The 23111-nt window shown below is 40.5% G+C and overlaps 1 protein-coding gene across 1 annotated transcript in view; it reads left to right on the top strand.

Annotated features, from left to right (window-relative positions):
• The window catches only part of LOC119434029 (twitchin-like), a 225374-nt gene that overhangs the window by 88846 nt on the left and 113417 nt on the right, over nt 1-23111 (top strand). Inside the window, 9 exon segments of the mRNA XM_049659376.1 lie at nt 861-1027; nt 3889-4184; nt 5608-6453; nt 7040-7303; nt 10672-10778; nt 10855-10973; nt 11865-12101; nt 16841-16880; nt 18760-18853. Of these exon segments, the coding sequence (XP_049515333.1) occupies nt 861-1027; nt 3889-4184; nt 5608-6453; nt 7040-7303; nt 10672-10778; nt 10855-10973; nt 11865-12101; nt 16841-16880; nt 18760-18853 (2170 nt within the window).

Below are 23111 nucleotides of genomic sequence, written 5' to 3'. Positions count from 1 at the left end.
ATTCCAACACATGCATATCCTGAAAAACAAGTACCATTTATACTTGTGTAAGGACCACACTTGTGTAAGGGCTGCACCCATGTAAGGGCCGCGCACCCAACTTGGCAGCCCAAAAATTGGGAAAAAAATTCTAATGGGAGAACCAGCAGTGTTCGGTGCCCCGATGCCACACACGCATCGGCAAATTTTCGTGTGCTGCGTACTTCGGCGTGCCGTTACTAGATGGCGAGAGCTGCGCATTGACCTCTGGTGCAATGGTACATCCGGGGATCCGGGATGTGCAGTAGTCGCCAGCTGCACCGGCACCATTTCGACCAAATGGCTCGGTCCCGTGTAAGGGCCGCACCTCGCCAAAATTGTAAAAAAAAAGTGTGGCCCTTACACGAGTCTATACGGTATATAGTTCTTCAGGATAGCTGTGTCTCTTTGTCTTGTCTCTAGTTGTTCTTGGCTAAATAATTGGTTGTTATTTGTGTTAAAGAGTGTGGTTTTTTGCTACCACTGTCCTTTACTATGCTCACCACCCAAAGTGGCTCACCGGCATTGTGACACTGATTATATGGCCACAGTTCAACTCCTGCCTCTGTGACTATGTCCTGATAGGATTGGATGCAGAAACACTTATTTACCGAGTTTTCAATGCACATTAAAAAATTAAAACAAGTGGTCGAAGTTGATCCAGCACCCTCCAATATGGAACATCTCAAAGCTCAGACATGGGTATGAACTCCTGTCTATACTTAGGTTAGCCAGCCCACTCACTAAGAAGTGGACAAAGATGTGTACTTCAGCTTTGCTGTCAAATTCGTAAAATTTCAGTAAAGGCTCATTGCTTTCTTTGGCTGCTCTCCTTTGCCCAGGAACAAGAGGGTTGTCCGGGAAACAACCAGCACCCGCATCACTTTTGATGGCTCCACTGCCAAGCTTGTGTTCTCTCCAGCTACCAAGGACATGGCTGGAAACTACACAGTCGAGTTCACGAATGAGTTTGGCAAGGAAGAGTCCTCAGCTGAGCTCATTGTCACAGGTAGGCCTTTTCTTTCTTTATTGTTTCCACATAAAAAAAGTAAGAAGGTTAGGGAAAAAAGCCACAGGAGCGGCTTGAAGGAACCCCACCTCCGATAATATGGAGTTGAAAACAATGCAGCGAGTCACACTCTTGTTACAGACAAACTTTGTAACTAATTGGTCACATTATCAGATAAAAGCAAACCTAAATGCAGTACTTTCAGTATTTTTAAACATGCCTAACAGAAATGCATCGTAAACATACAATCAACAAAGAATAAAGGAAGACATTTGTGAATCTTTGTACAATGTGCGCACAAATTGGAACTAAAATACAGAAAACTCTGCAAAACTACCATCCAAGTGGGGGGCAACAACTTTAGATAATATCCAACTCAACTGGAACAAAAGCAATAATAAAACAATGAGTATACCAAATCAATAAACGCAATATATATATATACAACTACTTTATATCATTATAGAGTAAGCTCACCTGGAGAAAGCCATATATATATTGATACCCAGTGTGCTTTATTTGTCAAGAAGCCTTGGTAGATTGCTCTTAAACATTTGTAGTCCGTAATTTGTTCTCGAGAGCAGTACTTTCCACTGTGCGGGGTCACGGGTAACATGGGACGGTACATTTTCAATTGAGTTAGCCATGTCCTTGAGGATAGTGCAATTCTGTTTATTTTATGTATATTTCACGCAGAAGTTTGGTTTTGTATATCTCATTAACTTTAGGAATATTGAATTGAACAAATGCTCAGTCAGTATGTGCAGTGTATAGGAGATTAGCAATTGTGTGTAACATTCTTTTCTGTATTAATAATTTGTTTAAGTTGGTCTCACTCCTCATACTAAATAGCAATAATTATTATGAGGAGCAAACAAACTGTTATATATAAGCAACTTTACAGCTGTGGAGAGTGTGTGTCTATTACAATTTAAGTCATGCTTTTCTTTTTGGAATAGAAAGGGTTCATAACTTTAAAGAGATGTCTTTTTTTTTCTTTGACTTTGAGGACAAAATGGAGGATATGTGAAATGTACTGTATGTGATTGCAAAATTGATCTGTCATCCAGAAACATAAAAGCCATATGACATGAAATATATTTCAGTAAGTAAATGAAAATTTGGCCTGGTATGCATAGTAACTCATTCAGGCATTTCTCATTTCCATTTGCAGTCAGGAAATGGATTTAGCTTGACCATTATCTGTAATCTGAATCACTGTCCACGTTTTGTAATTATTTTTAATTAGAAATGACCATTACAGACCACCATTAAATGATGGGATTACATGTTCAGCAACTTCTTGATACTCTAGCTTTCACAGAAGCAACCAAGTTTTTAATGCAGATATAGATTTGCATAATTATTTTCATGATCTTGTCTATGATGGTGCCTATCAGAAAAAATTGTAGCATGCTTTCTTGAGTATTGGCTTGTTCTTCTTCTTCTTCTTTCTGGGGTTTTACGTGCCAAAACCAGTTCTGATTATGAGGCACGCCGTAGTGGAGGGCTCCGGATTACTTTTGACTACCTGGGGTTGACGTGCACTACAACGCAAGCACACGGGCATTTTTGCATTTTGCCTCTATCGAAATGTGGCCGCCGCGGCCGGGATTCAATCCCGCGATTTCGTGCTCGTTGGCTTGTTGGTTCTAGCACAGTATTTCATGTTATGTATGATTCTGTCGTATTGTCATGTTGTAGTGACAAAGATTATAAACACAGTACATGGTATGATTCTTTATACCATATATTATGTATTATTTTATGTTAAACTCCTGCTATACAGGGTGTTCATTTTTAAGTTTCACGGAATTTTTAAAAATTGTCTGTGGCAGGTAGCATAATTCTTATCGCTGAACTGGGTTATTCGAAGAGGTGGACATTAGTAGTATGATAAATTGAAACACATATTCAACTAATTAACAAAATTGTCTAATGAACTTCTTAGTGAATTACTTTGCGACACATATTGCAATTTGTGAATTGTAGCCGGTGAGTTTGCAAGACGCATCCACTTGAAATGAATTTCCACGATGACACCAGTTTCGTGCTATTATTTCCCAAAGTGTTGGATGAAATACATGGGCGTTCCAGCTACTTTTGTGCTTCAGTATAAAAAACAGCATTTTGGTAAAAAAAGTAAGTGGACAACAGTGCATTTTTACGGCGAGTTTGATGGCGCGTATCTCCAAACTGGTGTCATTCTGGAAATTCATTCCAAGTAGATACGCCTGACAAGCTCACCGGCTACAATTCGTAAATTGCAATATGTGGCATAAAGTAATTAACTTAGAAGTTAATCATTGAATTTTTGTTACTTAGTTGAATATGTGTTTCAATTTATCGTGCTACTAATGTCCGCCTCATCGAATAACCCAGCTCTATGATAAAAATTATGCTACCTGCCACAGGCGATTTCTAAAAATTCTGTAAAACTTAAAACTGAACACCCTGTATACTTACTTGCATTCACAAAGCCAACCTCCTTCTTCGTTGAAATGATTGCAAATGAATTAATAAATAAATATAAAGTGTTCGTGATTTACGTTTGTTCTGAGGTACAGTGCTGCCAGAAAATTTACATCAGCAAATAACTAAAACACAGTTAGCTCATTGTACAGTGTACAGTATAATGTACAGCTTTTGTTGGCGACAGCCTCACAATACACTGGTAATGATGTTGTGGCTCCTTGCTGCTTCTCAGTAAGACTGTAACATGATAACAGTTGTGAGCACACAAGCCGGAATTCTCTACTAATGAGACAGTATTGACCTAGTCAAAGTTCCCAGTAATCAATACTATACTGTAAAGTGATTTGCGCACCTTTAAACCTTGTTTTAATATGGTACTGTTTCAGATGCTCCGAAAAAGAAACCAGAAGAGAAAAAACCCGAAGAGAAAAAGGTTGAAGAGAAGAAGCCAGAAGAAAAGAAGCCTGAGCCAAAGAAGGTTGAGGAGAAGAAGAAAGTGGAGGAGAAGAAAAAGGTGGAAGAAGTCAAGGTTGAGGAGAAAGCCGAGGTCAAGAAAGTTGAGGAGAAAAAGGTTGAAGCTAAGAAGCCCGCTGAAAAGAAAGCTGCAGAGAAGAAACCCGAGGAGAAGAAACCAGATGAGCTGAAACCAGAGACCATTGAGAGGAAGCCTTCGATTGAGAAGGTACAGCTTGATTTCTTTGATAGTAGTGTTGTATATCTCTGCATGCTGCATGTTATTGAAGGTTATCCGTATGACAGTGTGCATCATGAGAGTTGTATAAAGTGGTAGAGTAGCACAGTGGAATGTTGATGGTAAAGCAGCAAGAACAGATGCTTTTTGTTAATGTTCAGTGCAGTGATGACAGAGTAGGATTGGCAGGAGGGACATAGAGCTTGCAACAGCATCCGAATTATAGGTGATGCTAACAACTGTGTACATGAATTGAACATGTTTCAATAACAAGTGCAAAAAAGGTGTTTGGGAACCTTGCATCACTTCTTTCACTAGTCCATCTATGTATAAATCTGTGGTTTGTCACAAGACCAGATTTCCAAACAACCTCTTTTGAGAGATATGAAAGTGGGGTGAAGTCAGGAATTGGCACCTGTGTTGAAATTGAAGGAGTTATTGCAGCTTTGTTTTCTATTTTCGTGTCATCCAGCCACAAAAAGTAGTGTGTGTCCGTGGAAGGCAAGAGCATTGTGGACCTTAGGGTTACTTTTGCTGAAACCTTTAGGCCAGCAGACCACCATTTGACAACAACAAGAACTTAATAGCATTGATACATCAAACGATTCTGATGTGTCATGTTAGTTTTCTGGAAAAGTGTACAGTTTTACTTTATGTGAATAGCGTAAAATAAAGCCTACCCATATGAGACAAACCATAAATACAATATCATACACATAAATCATTAGCTACACAACTTTGGATTGGCAAATTAACTAATATCAGGGAAGTGACAACATTCGTTAAAGCTATGTAGTTCTAATAACACTGTATGTAGTTCTTAGCTTAAACACATTGTAGTTTTTTGCTGCGATAGCATTAATATCAGGCATTTGGTGCATTTTGGTGGTGCTGCTGTACCTCTGTATTCTAGAGTGCTGCCTGTAGAAACATAGCCATTGGGTAGATGACCGTGAGTGTATGTGTGTGCGTACGTCACTGTGTGTATGCATAGAGATTTGCCTTGATTTTTCGCTCGGTTCCTTGTCTATTCATTCTAGGTGTTGTAGCCGTGTAAAAACTGATATGCTTTCGTTTTTTCTTAGTATGCTAGTTGGTGAATTTGTTAGATTAGATTGGCTCTTGTGAAATATGCTACTATAAGTTCACATTACCTTGTTAAGTGTAACTGCACAAGATTTTGGCATTTCTGAATGTTTGTCCTAAAAGAACTACCATAACAGAATAATTCAAGATCTTCCATTTAGCTGGGGGCTTCTTTTTTATCTTTATTTTTATTGTGTTCTGTACTGTGTCCTTCTCCACTAACATTTTCTCTGTCTCTGAGCAACCTAGGCACCTGTGCAACAGCGGCACTTCCACTGAGCCCTTGGGTTATCACTGTGCACTGGTTGAGAGATGCATTACTTTGCAGCCATCGAAGTTTGAAGCCGACAAAAAGGCGCTTCCAGAGCGCAGAGCGAGTCTCGACCGCCAGCAAAATGGCGAGGTCACAGCACTGACGAAGGATGAAATCATTCGTGAGCCATCACCTGTGGAAGAGCGCCGGCCATCCGTCGGCAGAAGACGCCCTAGTGACAAGATGGAGCCCCTGGCTCCCCGAAAAGACGAAACTCCTAAATCACCTACCATGCCTGCACCAGAACAGATCGTTCCTCCTACACCTCCACCAGCCACTCCTAAGAAGAGGGACAGCATTCCACCACCTCTTAACCTGGCACCTGAAGTGCCGTCTGACACGGAGTCTGTGACCTCATCACCTTCTCAGTCACCGCGATCAAAGACGTCCCCGAGGACGGTGATGGGTTTCCATCTTCAAGGCCCTCCAGAAGAAGATGTTGAACAGGATTTCGGTGAACCTCTGGTGTTCCAGTTCAAAGAGAACCGGTATGAACCTGTGCCCTTGGAAGGTCTGGAGTCTCCCCCAGCTCGAAAGTCATCAGTGCCAGTGATCACGGTAGATGACACTGAAGTATCTAAAAAACCCAAAAAGAAAAGGAGTGTGAAGAAAGACAAAGATGAAGAAGAGTCCAAGGAGGAGGCTCCGAAACCCAAACCAAAAATGCGGCCAGTCAAACGAGCTGGCTCTCCAGAAAAGACACCAGAACCGCCGCCATCACCGAGGGGACGACGTAGCTCTATATGTGTTGCTGCTGAGCCAGGCCACATTCCAGCAGAGCTTGTGGGTCTGCCACAAACTGCAACTGTCACAATCCAGGGAGTCGTCATGACTGTAGAAGATGCTGAAAAGATGCTCGAGGTACGCCGTCGAGATCAGCGTGAATTGGGCTTGCCCTTCAAGCTGCTGCAATGCTGCTGCTGCTGTTGAATGCACATGGCTAGGTCTCAGTGAGAAGCTCATATTTCACTGGAAAGAGCATGCTGAAGTGTTGCCACATGAAAGCAAGCAGCAACACATCAGCAATGCCGAGCTTCCACTGTTGTCTTTCCTAATTCATTCTCGCCCCAGCCGCTATTTTTTTTTTTTCTTTTCCCAGCTCTAACTGCTTTACGAGCTCCGATGCTGTGCCTGGCTGAATCCTACATCAAGATGCAGTTTTTGGCAAGCCGCATCGCAGTCTTGGCAAACTTGGCATCAAGCTTGCCACTGCCTCTATTTTGAAGCCGCCTGCTTGCATGCTGCGCGATACTTCTAACTCTCTTTTCTCTTCTAGGTCTGTACATCAGTGCAGTAGGCTGTTTTTTCAGGATTTCAGAGCACCGCTGTATAGCATCTCGCTGGTTCCTCATCTCTCACTTCACTGTAGGCACACTGTCTGTGAAACTGTACTTTCACTCTCACTCACGGAGCAATGCCTCAAAACAGACTCTCGTGTATTTGTCAGCCGAGTCCAGTCGCAAATGGTGTACCTGATCGCCCTGCTGAAGCGCCAAAGCCAAGGAAAAAGGAGTCTGTTCCAGAGATTGCAGTCCAGGAACCAGAAGAAGCACCTCCAAAGCGAGTGGTGCCCATCGTCAAAGAACCCACGCCTGAACCGAATCGGAAAGATTCGCTGGCTGTTGGGCCTGGTGGCATGCTTGAGCCCGTTTCTCCTGGTGGCTCACCTGCTGGTTCACGCCGGGGCTCTGTCATCATCACAGCCGACGAGGTTCGTTTGAAGCTGGACACGGTGCCTGGCTTTAACCTTGTAGTGTCCTCTCTCGGTGTTGTCCTATTTTTTGGCCTGGTCGTTGTTGGCAGTCTAGCCAGAGCTGCTTCTACTGCTGTGGTTGCTCCTTCTCTCCCATCATATCCCGAGCAGCCGTATCCCAGAAGAAGTTGTTGCATGTGTTTCCGTTGCTTGCTGGTAAGGTGACAAACCAGATATTTGTGTCATCCAGAGCAAGTACTTGCGAAATACTGAACCTCGCTTTGCAGCTTACATTTTACACGGATGCGTGGAGCCTGCTTTTGCAAATAAGTGCAGGAGCATAGGCTTCAGTGTTATGAGCTAGGCACTTGCTGTGGCTGTCTTATGTACCGCTGAGTTGATTAAACCACCCTGTGGCATCAGTTTCAGCTGTAGAGGTACCTGGGCCAGTTAAAGCCAACATTTTTTTCTTACCATGCTGCTTATAAACAAAAACAACTTTTTAAGCTGTCACCTTATCAGTCATGAGCTTGCATGAAGCTGCGGTTACCTTCCTGCAAATTGACGACCAAATTTGGTGTTTCTGAATGGCTTTCAACCGCTCTTGCTTCCTGATGTCTGGCTTCATATTCTGGACACTTTGTCACAGACTTGCTTGTGGCTTCCCTGGACCACTATGTACCCAGCTGGGCAAATGTCTCATTGTGGCTGCTCTTCGCTGCTTAAGCTTCCCCCCTGCTACAGAGCACACAAAAAGCACAGATGTTGCGTGCCACAGCTTGCCGATGCTAATGGTTCTCCTCATCTCAAGTTTTGGCAAGCACTGCTTACGGTGTGGATGACGTGAATGCCACACCTGCTTAGCATTTTGTTTGCACTGCACTTTGTTTCTTGGTCACAGTTTTGGACTTTCATCAACACCTTGTTTTTTGACATTTTGAAAAGCTTTTTTGGGGATCCTGCCATGGGCTACTCGAAGACATCATCGCACCAATTTGGGTTTTTGATGGACGTTTTTGCCAGTCTTCATTGCACATGCTCTTCAAGGCTTTGTTTTACATTATACTAGCGCTTGCAGCTTTCCAGTTGGCAGCTGCTCTCATAATCTTCAAAGCTTTGGGGGCTTTGTGCAGCTTTCACAGCATAACCTGCGGCACAACTGCTTTGCTTCAGTTGTCAGTTTCATGCATTATAAGAAAAGCAGTTTATAAAGCAATTTGTTTATGCACTAGCTCATGAGCAATGCCGCTGCCTTGCTTTGAAGCATGAATTTTTACTTCTTACAGTTCTGTTATGATCCATGTCTTTGCGTGAAATACAACTGACCAGGCCAAATGGGGAGGGTCAATAACTGTTGTTTTGACTCTAAGACTTTTCTCCTGTGTACAGTAGGCTAGCATTTATTCAAACTATTTCTGGTCACAGGTGTTCATTTGAATTATCCACTATGTACTCTTTTATTATGCCAGAAAAGAGCAGCAAATTATTATCTAATATCTGCACATACTACACCAACCTTTTAACTTCCATTGTGTGTAACGAGTGTAACAAGGCATGAACACCAAACAATATTAAATACGTTTCGATTGAAGCTTAGTGTTTTGGCAGCCTACAGCCAGTCATACTTCTCAGTACTCTTTGTGCTTGACTGTATAAGCAAACTACAGTTAATTTATTCACCAGTCACCGATTACTTTCATTTGACTGCTCATGGGTGCCAATGCTGTTCTCTCCAAGCAACATCACCCTGTGAAAAACTGAAGAGCTTCAGAGCAAGTGAAAGTGTATCTTGAACTAGCCCATTTTCGAATGCATCAATAGCATATAGTGGGATAGTCAGTACTTAAATCCAAATAGTTTGAGTTTGAATCATCGCAGGCCTACTGTAGCTACCTAGCAGTGATTTGCACAACACTTAATACTGTCACAGCTAACACTGTGCCATATTCAGACTACAAGATACTGGACCAACTTGCCCAACTATGTGTATTACTACACTAATGCACTCTGATTATGTATGGCAAAGTGGCTATATGTGATGTCCTCTGCTGTATTAATCCTCTGCTGTTAAATAAGTTAGTTCTAAAAAGAGGTGCTTTTATTTCACTCCTTACACCTTGCACTTACACATTTACTGTTTTCACATACAGCTTAATGATATGGTATTGACGTAGTCATGTTGAAACAAAATAAAACTTTTTTTTAATGTGACTACATTCGTTCATTATTACACTCGTGTACTGTTCACTTTCCGTACTGTATTGCTGTTCTCATACCTTTCTATTGTTGCAACACCTCTGTCACATGTTCTCACTGCTGTTGCTGTACTCCTTTTTTTTTTTTTCCTGTTCATTTTCTCATATTTCTCTCATCTTTTTCTCTGATTCAACACTGCTTTGTCAGCGGTATGTTCCATGCATCACCTGGCAGCTCAAGATCCTATGAAGTTCAGGTTGTACCTGAGCACTTCTGACTTCAAGGACTGTCCCTTGCATTACAAATCCATGTGTCATCTGCATTCTGTGCTGTGGTGTTCTCAGGACACCAGTGTGCTTCACACTTATCTCTCTACTGTATGCTGTTGTTCAATGCCTTGAATCTCTGTTTTCCTGTGCCACAAATGCTTGCCCACTCACTGCATGCACTCCAAAGGCTGCAGAATGCATGTTGCAGCCTTTTTGTTTCAGCCTTCTTTGCTGCTGCTCTGGCTTTGAAAGCTTTTCCCTGAAACTGTTTCATGTCTCCATTTCTTTGTGTGCACAGGTGACTTCTTTCCTCACTTGTGTTCTGTTAGTTACTTCAGGTAATGTGAGAGATAAGATATAACTTGCCTTGTGAGGGTAGGTAAACTTTACTTCTTAATTGAAATTTTGCTAACATACAATGGGAGGCAGGAACCTAGTCCAGTGGATTGTCACTTTTTGTTCTTGCCCCCTTCATCAACATATAATAAGGGAAAATAAACATGGTTATTATTATTATTATGTATATTATGTGCACATTTTACAGCTTGGTAATGGCTAGCAGTTTGTGTAAATGCTGTATGCTTTATACGCTTCATTAAAATTTAATTAAATTTCAGGGTTTTATGCACCAGTCATAATCTGATTATGAGACATGCTATGTTTTATACTGAATATAAGTCAATCTGTTATGTATTTGTTAATCTCAGCTACAATCTTGTCTCTAATCATATGTGATAATTTTTGAAGTTCTTAAACATGCTAGAGAGAGATTGTTAAAGTTCATAAACATATGTCAGGGAGGGATAGGTTGATGCTCGTGTAGATAACATAGAACTGTATTTCCAAAAAAGAAAGACCAAGAACAAAGCAATTTAAAGGGGCCTCACGATGGCTAACAGTGTGTTAACTCACCATTGACAGAAAGGAATGGTTGTCGACGAGGCTGGCAAAATGAAGAAACTTCGGCCTGGTGAAATGGTTGAAGTCAGGCAGCGGCGCCGTTCCAGTATCGACATGCGACGGGCCAGGTTAGAATCTGTTAATGGCTGCTGTCTGTACTAGTTCACGATGTTTATCATATTCTGACTTTACTGTTCCTTTCAGTGTCTCAGAGCTGCAAGAAAAGGTTGAAAAACCGTCCACGCCTCTGCGACCCATTCCTGAAACTGAAGAAGGACCACCTAACATTGTGGACTACCAGGAGAATGTCACAGCTGTTGAAGGTGACAACATGGCTTCTGTTCAAGCACACACTTTCTTCATAGCCTGCCTTCCATGTATCGTATGAGTAGATTAAGGCGGAGCGAAGTGTTAAATTTATATTTTGTTGCCAAGCATGTATTGCCATCTCTAGATTTGCAGTGCCTTTAATTTTAATTCAGTATCACTTGGCTTAAACCTGAAACATTTTTCACACCAAGAAAAACTACAAGTTGAAAATTAGATTTGAAAAGAAATGCAATGAATCAAGACCATTTCCTATGCTTTTCATGTTGCTTAGTGTAAAGTGGTACAATGTCCTCATTTAAGTGTAATGTGCCCCACCTTCTTGAGCATAGAACTATTATCCCATTGGTGTGGTATTTTGTCTTGCTTTCGCACTTTTCGATGCCACCACGATGGCACACAGCGTGGAGGCACTGATATTTTTAATGTGGCATGGCAGCAGTCTATGTCACCTGGTCTGATTGGCCACAACAGGCACACGTAAAAATTCTTATGATTAAATTACAGGCACTGAGAAAGTATTGGCATTAAACGTTGCCACAATCAAATAAAAAAATGCCCCAACAACCATACATGACAGGCACTAACAGTGATCAGTTGATATATATTTAGACCACACCTCGAACTATCTTCAAGACAAATGGCAACATGCCACAAGTTGACTCATGATCACTACACCATAATTTGTCTGTTGAAATTGATGTCTGACTATTGAATGGCTGGCTTATTGTGAACAAGGAGCCCGTAAAGGTTCCGGAATGTCTACACCATCGCCTGCCACTTCTGACTTCGTCAGTGACTGCATTGCTTCCATTTCACACCAGTTGCACTGCTTACATATTTACCTTATATTTACCTCATATGTTTTCCATGCATGATCTTCGCAGGTGGTACCGCCTACCTGTCGGTTCAGGTGGAGGGCAACCCTGTGCCTCAATTCCGTTTCTACAAGGGTGTGGGTGAGGTATATGAGGGGGGTCGCTACTACGTGATCACGGATGGCGAGACGAACACTGTGTGCTTCTGCATCCGCAAGGCCAAGAGTATTGATGAGGGCAAATATAAGGTAGTTGCCTACAACAAGCATGGCGAGGACTCCGTCACCATGAGTCTGTTTGTGAGTGGTGAGTAGCTGAGCTTTCTTTCTTTCTTTAATGCTTTCGCATTAGGAGTGGCAAAGTGGAAAAAAGTGTGAAGTGAGGAGTGGGAAACCGGTCACGTGGTATAGGTAGAGGTATATGTGTGTATCTATATTGTGACGTGTCTATGTGTCCACATGTCTACATGTCAATATATATATATCTTGACGGTGGTCTGCTCTGGACCACCGTCAGTTGCACTTCGCTCCTTGAAGAGGCAGGACGGGTTTCGAGTGAGCTCCTGAACCACTCTTAGCAATGTAGCAAACACGGTTTAACTCATGTATCTGGGTCCTCAAAGAGGTGCAATATGGCGTTAGCACGTTTTTCTCTCATTTACTGTTAAATCGCCACTGAATTTCTTTTTATTTTATTTCATTGCATTCAAAATAAATTGAAAAGCTGGGGTAAAAGCTGCACAAATACAGGGTGAAGTGCTTTTGGCACTCGTGTTTAACACAACACTTAGTTGCGTGTACAAATCAATACATGTTATACCACACAGAATTTATGCTTGCCACACCACATAAACAAGGTTGAAGCATATAAAAATATGATAAAATAAACCACCTAATAAAATATAAACAAGGCATCATACAAAATCTGTAAACTCAGCTTGTGTTAGATTTTGAACATTGATTCCAGCGGCATTTTAGGAGTTGAGAAGTCAGTAAAATTTTGCATGCTTTTCAGTGAATTGTTGTGAAACACGGGATGCTCCCCTAATCCACATATTGAGAACTGTGAATAGATAGATAGATGCTTTTTTTAAACTTTAAGTGTGTCATTTTGGCAGTTCGGGCTGCAATACCAAACATACCAATCTGTGTGTATGCCTGTAGTAGCAGGGCAATCTATATGCATTCACGTGCATCTGGACAGAAGCCGATCAAGTTTGGTGTACTTTGCAGTTGGCAGAAAGAAAATGTGTTCTTTTCTACTTGTTTTTTGCTAGACATGCCTTCAGTAAGCTACAGCATGGTCCAATGTGACAAGGAACACTTAATAATGTCTTTGTTTCTAAGCCAATGCAACAAAGTGCTATCACAGTTAGTCTTTAACAAGAAATTTATGTGAATGATAACAAGGTTTCGAATCACACTTGGAAGGGAATTGTTATGCTATTACAGTGTTTGTGGCTATATTGAACTGTGTTGTATTTGCAAGTGGCAATTTGTTTATTTACACTTTCAGTATAACCCTACAATCTTATATGTGATTTAATTGCATTTCATTGTATGAAATGTCCTGTGTATGTATGTATGCACATTTACACGATGAACTTTGCACTCTTTACACGTGTTACTGCCCCTCAGACATTTCTGCAGCTGAACCACCAAGCTCCAACAAAAATAAACATATATAAACAAACACATATAAGCTATGCTACCCTTATTTTGTGACACTTCGGATTAATCTAATACTGTGAAAGCTAGTGCACAATACGTGTAAAAAATGCATGGAAAGAGTAATGTCTAGGTTGTTTGATATGGCACCAGCAGAGTATCATGCAGATGGTTCTAGTATTCTTTTGATGCTCTTTCTCTAAATCATTATTTGATGCAAATTTCTGAAATTAGCATGTACTTTTAGGCACACTTTATGTGAAACATTTTATTTTCTGTCTGCACCTTAGATATTTTTCTGGTTTTAAGTATGATGTCCACATTTGAAAATGCACAAAAAGGAACATTTAGAATTTTGAAATTATTGCTATCATCTACTGATTTCAGTTTTTAATGATAATGAGGCTATGTTAAGTGTACTAAAAATTAGCAGCTATAATTAACTGACATCTGAATAGTTGTAATAAACATTCCATCTAGTCTATGATCAGTTATAACAAGTATGCATTGCCTGACATGTCATAATATGTAGTGTGAAATGATTTGCTTGACCAGCTGCAATATATTTACCTCTGTTCCTTACATAGCAGATATTGCTCATTATACATCCACCATCTCAATGTGGTTGTTAACTGCATTTAGTTTATCATTTATGGAGCACAGATGTGGTCAAACAAATGAGCAACCATAGTATGCTTAAGAAAAACATATGCCCCATAATTTTCATCTTTCATCTGTCATATGGGTCCACTTGATCATATGATATTCTGTATAAAACCCACATGATTCATGGTTATATGGATTATTAGACATGGAAATTATGCGGCATATGACTTTTTAATATAGTTGCCCTGCAATGGAAATAAGAGGAACCCATCACTGTTTGCAAAAGTTTGAGTTCAGCCAGCTTCTTTTGTAAATTTGTAGGTAGGTGGCCTCCGCTAAGCTGCTGATTTATTGGCTCATAATTGCAGACTTTCTCTAATTGAATAACAAAGCAATCAGAAGGCGCTTTGCAAATGCAAAGTAATAACCATGACTAAAAATTTTTCAACATTGAGTGCTGATTGCATGTTGAAGCCTACTGTTACAAATTTTTTGCACTGCTTTCAAGGTATGTTTGACTGTATAATACTTTGAAACAACCTTTGCCACTTCATCTTCACAACACAGCGGCACAAAAGACTATACAAAAGACAATTCCAAAGATACAGCCACTCACAAACATTGCTGACGTTAAGCAGAAGTTCGGTGCCACTCTGACACAGAAACCAGCAAAACGCAAAAGCAGTATCCTGGTTCCTGCTTCTGGTAGCCCAGTGCAAGGCAAGTGGGTTGAGCAACACACTTCAACCAAGCAGCCAAAGGCATTTGGCTATAACACATGACACCTGTGCCCACTGCATACAACTAATTCCTCGTGACAACAAACACCATCAAGTTGTGCCATTGTCTGCTGTGGTAACCCCAGCAACAAGTTCCCCATGGTTTGACTTGTTACTACCCGAAACCCGCATTCAGTATGCTCAAGCTCATGGGGAAAAAATTTCTTGCGAAGATCTGAAAGAGACACTTTGCAAACTCACAAAAGAGAGTTTATTTATTCATCCTACCAAAAGCATTTTGTGAAGGGGTCATGGGAGCAGAAGGTGGCTGGGACACTTGAAACATACCCACAGGAGTGGCTTAAGCTATTTTGCTGCTGATCACAAGGTTGTGGGTTTGATTCCCAGCTGCTGAGGCCATATTTCAGTAAGCAGCACACAATAATAAATACATACGCAATTTACTGTTCAATAAATCAGTACAGAAGCAATAATGCTTGTGTACTGATTTAGGTACACGTTAAAGAAACCAGGGGGCGAAATTGCTCCTGAGCCCTTCACTATCACATTGTTCACATACAATCTGTTTTTTGCAGCGTTAAAGCCAATCAATCAATCAATCAGTCAATCAACCAACCAACCAATCAATCAATCAATCCAGTCATTTGCCTACATCACTATTTTCTTTCATTCACACTTTTGATCACATTTGCCCATACCAAGTATATACATTTATTTACCAAATGTTCTCCTAATCTAACCATTAAAGAATTCCTGCTAAAACAAACTTCCTATACTAATTACAATTTTATTATTTAACACTTTTGTAAGTGCAGTTTATCTTTACTGCAATGCTTGATGTGTACACTCTATATGAACGGCTAAAAGATGGTTTACTAGAGCTTAGATAGCTTGCAGATAAGCTCAGATAATTTACATGGTCAACACAAAATTCACACACTGTACAATTTATTAAAAATTTAACAGCCTATTAGCTACTTCTGTTTGGCACTGAAATGTACTCGAGCGCATTTATTCTTGTTCTCATTGCATACTACAGTTAAGGCATTCTATATGCCAATATAACATAAAATGTACGTTAGAAGTATGGAATGTTGGGCGAGTTGGTATTCCATACCGATGAAGAGTAATGCAATACACAACGGATAAGAAAGAAGCGTGACATAAGCGCCGACTAACAACCGAGGTTTATTGACAGAAACAAGAATATATGTTGCATAGCACAGAAACGGACCAGTAAAAAACTTAAAGATAAGCAGCGAAGTAATTAATCTCATACTTGTGCTGCATCACAGAGGGCCTTGCAACACACGTCACCGGACTTAAGAATAAAGAAAGCTTCGGTGGTCTCCTGTGCAGACCACCGAATTTGTGCCTCAACAACAGCTTTGTACATAACAACAACGTTTGCACTCTTTACAGTGTATTGATAAATTAGAAAATGTCTGCCCTTTCAACAAAGCTCTGTGATCCATTAAACAGTTATTTGAACATTGCCTAGTCTGGCCTATATTTAACTATAATTGGCCATATTTGGGGAGGGTGTGGTGTATCACATTCCTTTGTCCTGTGGGAAGTGGTATATCGGCCAGACCAGGGGATGTTTAAAAACCATTTAATGGACCACAGAGCTTCAATGAAAAGGCAGCTGTCTTCTAACTTATCCCTATACTGTAAAGGATGCAGGCCATTGCTGTCAGGTATGAAGGTGGTGTTGAGGCACAAAGATAAGACTGTCCGGGAGATCGCTGCTTTCTGTATCAAGTTCGGTGACATGTGTGTTGCGAGTTCATCTGTGATGCTGCACAAGTTAAAGATTGATTGCTTGGCTGCTTGTCTCGTATTTGACAAATGTGTGTGTGTTATGGAATAAATATTCGTGTTTATGTCACTAATCCTAGTTGTCAGTCCATGTTCGTGTCGTGCTTCTTTGCTGTCAATTGTGTGTTGCACTATTCTTCGTAAAAAATGATGGATGATAAATATTTACTTATACTGGTTCCCTTGTAATATTTGCACTTACTTGTTTCAGATGAAAGTGGCATGGATTTCCGTGCAATGCTCAAACACAGGTGGGAATTTTTTCATTCTGTAACATTTTCGATTACAGCAAGGCATGAAACAATGGCACTTGTTGAAGTGTCATGTTCCCATTAACTCATTCACTGTAGGAGCTTTTTTCAAAGTCCCAATTTGTTTGCATCATGACCCAATGGTGGGTCACATGCCTCCTTGTGTTTTCCGCTCTGCTAGTGAACTGCTTTATCTTCTTTCTTGGGCATGTTCCCTTATAGCTTGTCCATGCTTCATCACGTTAGTCCATGCTTCATTTAAATCACAAATTTGCTGATTGCACCGATGATTCAAACAAAACACAAAATAGGCCATGCTCTGCTGTGTCTGCATATTCCAAACCGTCCTTCTTCTTGCACTCCTTTCTTTTTTTTTCATGTTGCAGTAATCTAACCGCTGGCCAACATCATTACACTTTTTCTAGTACAGGCCACTGTGCTTTGATTGCTTTAGCATGTTCCTGTTAGTAATTCTAGGAATAAGCACATTATGCTTCGAGATTGTGTCTGCAACGATCAACGTTAGTTTTGTGACTTCCCCTGCATATAACGAAGCTATATCTGTCTTTATGATCTTTGTGACAAATTTGCAGGCATTGTGCAGTGCAGTTTGGCATGACAGGAACACCATGTACAGCCTCTAATTATCATATTTTCACCCGTATAAATAAATAGAACTTTTCTTATGTGATTTCCAGCATAAAGGTGCGCCTCACTCTATATGTCTGAAGCCACAGTGCAAACTTAAGATGAGATTTCATTTGTAATGCACAAGGCTTGACCACCAAATATTTGACACAAACGGAAGAAACCCATCGGTAGGCAATGTGCAATTGGACTTTTTCTTATTCGCAATTGCGCTTCTCCACATTATGCTTTTGACTAACTCATGGCAGCGAAAATTGGTGTTCAAACAAAGCAGAATTAGGAGCTGTGCATGCTGACACTTTGCTATTCTATGGGATTTTATTATGGGAGCCACATAAACAGTCCTCATAAACACTCCTACATTGCCACGTAGCTGCCAATTTAAAAATTGGCTATGCTACCAGTAGCTTGAATAAAGATTAGTAGGCTATATTTTTCTGATTGATGTAGAAGCAGCATGTCACATGGAGCACAAAGAAAGGACGCATTAGCTTACACCATCTATGCTGTTTGCTCCATGTGTGGAACTGCTTTTATACCAACAGCTTGGCAAACTGTATTGTGCAAAAGCTAGCTTAACAATTTAGCAGCCAGGAATGGCGAGGATCTCGATTTCTTCATCGAAATGTAATCGTTGCAAGCCTCATGATAGAGCAGAGTCAGTGAATAGATTGAGTAAACATTTTACATGCAGCCATTGTACTATTGCATGCATTTTCAGAATATGTTCTTCTGAATGCTCACTTGTGGTTGCTGTCCAGTGTGTCAGGTAACATCGTATAGCAATGTATTTCTTCAAGATAGTCGAAATTTCGACTTGTGGCTTCCTGATTATTGGGTTATATAGTTGTCATGATTAAAGGTCGTATAATTTGCACTTTGTGTGTCGTCTTGTCCTTCTTTCTGTGCTCATTCCCTCTGCGCTATACAACCCGAAATATTTCTTCAGCCCTTGAGAACTCAGTGTAATCCCTTTGACCATGTTCATGGTCATGTTATATACATGCAAATACTATAGTGCTCTTCATGTGTGACTTCAAACCTCACTTGTTGCTGTCTGGTACGTAGTTTTCTTGTTGGACACTGGTACTTGCGATGCGTTCTTAAGTTCACTGCAGAGAAACACAGTTTTACCTTCCTGAAGCAACACAGCTGTTTCTTGTCATATTAACAGACTGTACATTGTCTAGCAACCTCAGTTTTTTGCTTGCTGCTGCTTATTTATGCGCAGGCAATATGCCAAATGGGGTATGGGCAAAGGTGACCCCGACTGGCAACTCAAGCAACGAGAAGAAGAGAAAGAGCAAATTGGCCTTCGCAAGCCGGTAAAACATCATGTGCATGACTTTTTGGTTGTGTTGCACTGTTGTAAACTTTCTGTGTTCTCAGCATTTACTGTCTTTCATGCAGTATTTTCATTTATATCCTTGCTCAATAGCTCTGCGTGTAGAGTGTTTCATTCAATGGTTTAGCATTTTGCCCACGCATGTTATCAGCATGCTTAAACATGATGTAGGAACTGTAGTGAATCTGAGACCTAATATGCGGCATAGACACATGATTGAATTTGCCTCTTAAGTATGCTGTCTTAATATTAAAACTTCACTTATGTAATAAATTTCAGTGTATATAAAGATGTAGTTATGGTGTCTTCACATGCTTTTTCTAAATTAAAAATATATATTGTCAAATATGATTGACATCTGGTGCCATTTGAATGCTGACCTTCTTTCACTCTCTTTATAGCTAGGACTTCTTTTTTTGTTTTTGTTTTTTCAACGTTAAACTCCCTATTTCTGTCAAATGCTGCCTTGTTTGTTGCACCAAATTGCATCGTAATAGTAGTACTGATTTTGTGCCATGCAAACTGTTCGCTTTTTTTTTTATTCAATAATTTGTCCTGCAACATAAAACGGATGGTGCATCTTATACATATAGATATAGAGTTGTGGACATCTCTGTGACACTTATAAAGCATTTCCAGTATCCTCTGTTTGTTTTTAATTTTTGGGAGTACCAATTTTGCATATCTTGTGGCCTTGCTTTTTTGTGTGTGTGTGTGTGTGTGTGTGTGTGTGTGTGTGTGTGTGTGTGTGCGTGTGTGTGTGTGTAGACCTTTTTATACCACTCTGCATGTTTTTCCTGCACGAACTTTTTTATTTCACAGTGAAATAACTACTTTGTTTTTTACATCCATGAGCTTTTTTTTTTATCTTACGTGCATATTGAGAACCGTCCAGAGACTCCCAAGGTTGATTTTGTGTCTTTGTATGTGACACCATTTTGTCACATGATGCATTCCTTGTATATCCATTATTGCACGGTCCATTGCTTTTTTTGTTTTGTTGCCTTGACTTTGCTGCTGGCATTTTCCAATTTTCCAGTGGTCGTGGGACTTGTTTTTCGGCCCTGGCTGTGATTCCTGCTTTTCCATTTTGTGAGCCACATTTTTGCTGGTTGGACTCTTTCGGCTGTGTCCCAGGCTCCTGCCCCATTTTTTCTGACACTGCCTCGGATTTAAGCTAGGCTTTCTGGCTTGAAGTTGAGAGCTTCCTAGGCAGGGTTCAGCCAAGGTTACATTCTTCACTTCCACACATGCCTAATAGTAATTGTCACCCTTGAGGACGTCACGGTGCCAACTGACGTCACTGCTGGGATCCTCTGCTCCTCCACAGGAGGACGAGCTGATGATTCCTCGTTCTACACTTCGCCGGCGCTCACTGGCAGAGATTATCCCCGATTGGCCAGTTCTTCACAAGGTTCCAAAGGAGAGGATGGAGGTTGGATATGCCTGGCAATCTAGAAGGCACACTTCCCAGCTTCTCATCTCTGAACGATTTCCTCTAGCACATTGCTTCTTTCTTGTTGACTCTTTTGCTCTTCTGCCACATCATTTCAATTTTATTTGCTTCCATCTCGGACCTTTCCTCTATATGCTATCTTTCTTCTCTGATTCTCTTTATGCTTACTTTCTTCTCAGTCTCTTTTTGGTTATGTTCAGTTTCTTCCAATACTTTGTTTGTGGCCCCCTAGAAACTGCGTAGTGCATGCCTCATGCTTGCAATTTAGAAGCAACTTTTTTTCACCCTCTCTTTCTTTCTTTTCCTTTCATACACTTTGTATTCATGCCATTCTTTGTTTCATCATGCTTTCTCATACTGCTAGCTTAATTTCTCTTAACCTTCAGCATCTAGTAGTGTCTGCTTTAAAGCTGATTCCTTCTTCCACACCGCAGCCTAATTTATGCTCGACACGTCATTTTTTCTTGTTTTATAATTTGTTTGATATGTTGGATCAGCATCAAAATTATTTAATATATCTCTGGATCTATGGATTAAGCATTTCCAGTCTCAAGATGTTGGCACTGCACTCAATGTCAGCAGTTTTGTTCCTTACTTTTTCTTGGCAATAATGGCTGACAATGGTTTCTATTTCTTGTGTAGTAGACATGTTTGTGTATTGTTTTTGTTTACATGTCTATGTGGTGTGCCACAGTACTTGTTCGGTCCTTGTTGTGTTGTGTCTGTCATTCTTTTTGTTCTCCCATATATGTTACACTAAGTTGTAAATCAAATAATTACCAGAAGCTGCTGCAAAATTATCAGGTTGATCTTTTGAAATTTTGGTCATGTAGCTTTATGTCTTATATTAAGCAAGGTAGTGAACCTTTTGCTCCATGCCACCAAACTGTTCATAGGGCTAAGTGCTGATACTTTATATGACATTTTTTTACACTATATTGCCTAATTGGTGTCAGGAAATTGCAGTCATTATGGACTTTACTGAAATCAAGTCAGGCTGTTAGCTAAGAGATTTGGATCTGTGCTAGCTGTAGCTGTCAATGACGCAGGAAAGCTTTTTTTATTTAATCTCAAGCAGCCATGGCAGTACATTTATTATTTTATTTAGCAAGCATTGTAGCTAAATAGAGGTTGAGATATGAGCCATTCATGTTCTTGTCACTTATCCATGTCATGTCCCATTATACTGTGTGTGTGCATGTGTTTTTGTCTTACCCTGTGTGTGTGCCCCTCACACGTGTTCTCACATGTGTGTGTTCTCACGTGTTTTGTCTTCCTCGTTGTTCTGTAACGTCACCTCAGACGTTGGACCTGCACCCTCCTTGGGAAAGCAGGCGTCAGTCGCTTGCGGACATCATTCCCGACTGGCCAACGCTACAGAGAGTGCGTCGAGGCAGCGAGGTTGGCCATTCGAATGACATGCTTGCCTTGTAGCGTCTTCTTAGTGTCTGGACTCTTCCTTTCGCAGAGCTTGCAAAGATGCTGGCAGGATGTTGTCTCACTCTGGCTTGTGATTATCTCTCTCCACATCTTCCTTCTTGCCCGGTTCCTTTCAGATATTTGCTTTCAATGGCTAAACTCCAAGTAATTCTGCTGCTACGTCACTCTCCTTTTGTGGCTCAACTGTGTTTATGTGCAGCGTTCTTCCGTGTTGCGTTATATGTGTTCTTGTTGGCTGTTTGTTGTGTAGTACTCAATGCATGATAAAAGGTAGTGCATGATTTTGTTTGCTGGATTTGCCTAAAGTTAGACCAAAATATTTACAAATCAACAGTATGTTCAGGTCACTGTAACACCAGGCTTACCAGTCAGGTTACATTCTGTTCTGAGTGTTCAACCAACCACAAAAGTTTTTAGATTGTCGAAGTTAAAAAATATATAAAATCAAATAAAGTAAAATAAACTGAATTTCTGTTAGCTTTTCTGCATGACCTAAAACAGAGACATGCAATGTTGTAATTACACAAAGTACAGTGCGGTACATTCTTAATGGGAATGCTCTGATGTGCTGCTCTTACTTTGTTGGTGCTTAGAGTGCCGGTTGAAGCTATGTGAATGCACCCACAGGTGTCTATAAAAGTGCCGGTGCCACCAACCATAAATCATGTACTGCAAAGCCGGATAATTGTACATTTGCCAGGGAGAAAACTCGCATGTACTATACACTGATGTGTTTGATGTGTTAGGGCAAATGACAATTGACAATTGCAGCCCACAAGCAAAGTGGGCTGCACGGTACGCAGTGCACCCTAAAACTCTGAATGTATGCACTTAGTTTTGGTTGATGGCATTATGTTTTGTATACATTGCAGTCACTGGTACATTGCATCGTACATTGCATTGTATGCAATGTACCAGTGACTTAAGCATTACAAACTTAAAACTAACATGCATGAAAAACAAGAGTTTAATGCGACATTTTTTTCTAGAACAACCAGCTATGAGAGCTATGTGATTGCTTGCTGTAAAGCTGGAAAATATCGCTCAGTTGTAACATCTAGTTTGTAATTTGTTGATGTTACTTTATTGTGCCTGGTCAGCTGCCTGTCACATGCTTTTTCCTTAATTGTTTTTCTTGCTTTTTGGAATTTTGCATGAACTTGTTGCATGATGTGTAGTTGGTTGGACAAATCTGTCTGTGCTTGAACATTTGCTGCAGGAGATTGCTTTTATGAAACATATTCATACTGTTGATACTGCACAGCATTTGTTTCTTTAACTTATTCCCAAATTATAACAAATTACTAAGTACCTCAACTTTTATGCTACCCAAATAGCTGAA

This window comes from Dermacentor silvarum, chromosome 11 (assembly GCF_013339745.2).
Source record: "Dermacentor silvarum isolate Dsil-2018 chromosome 11, BIME_Dsil_1.4, whole genome shotgun sequence".
Classification (NCBI taxonomy): domain Eukaryota; kingdom Metazoa; phylum Arthropoda; class Arachnida; order Ixodida; family Ixodidae; genus Dermacentor; species Dermacentor silvarum.
The sequence above is the reverse complement of the archived record's forward strand: the minus strand, read 5'-3'. Positions and strand labels throughout refer to the sequence as shown.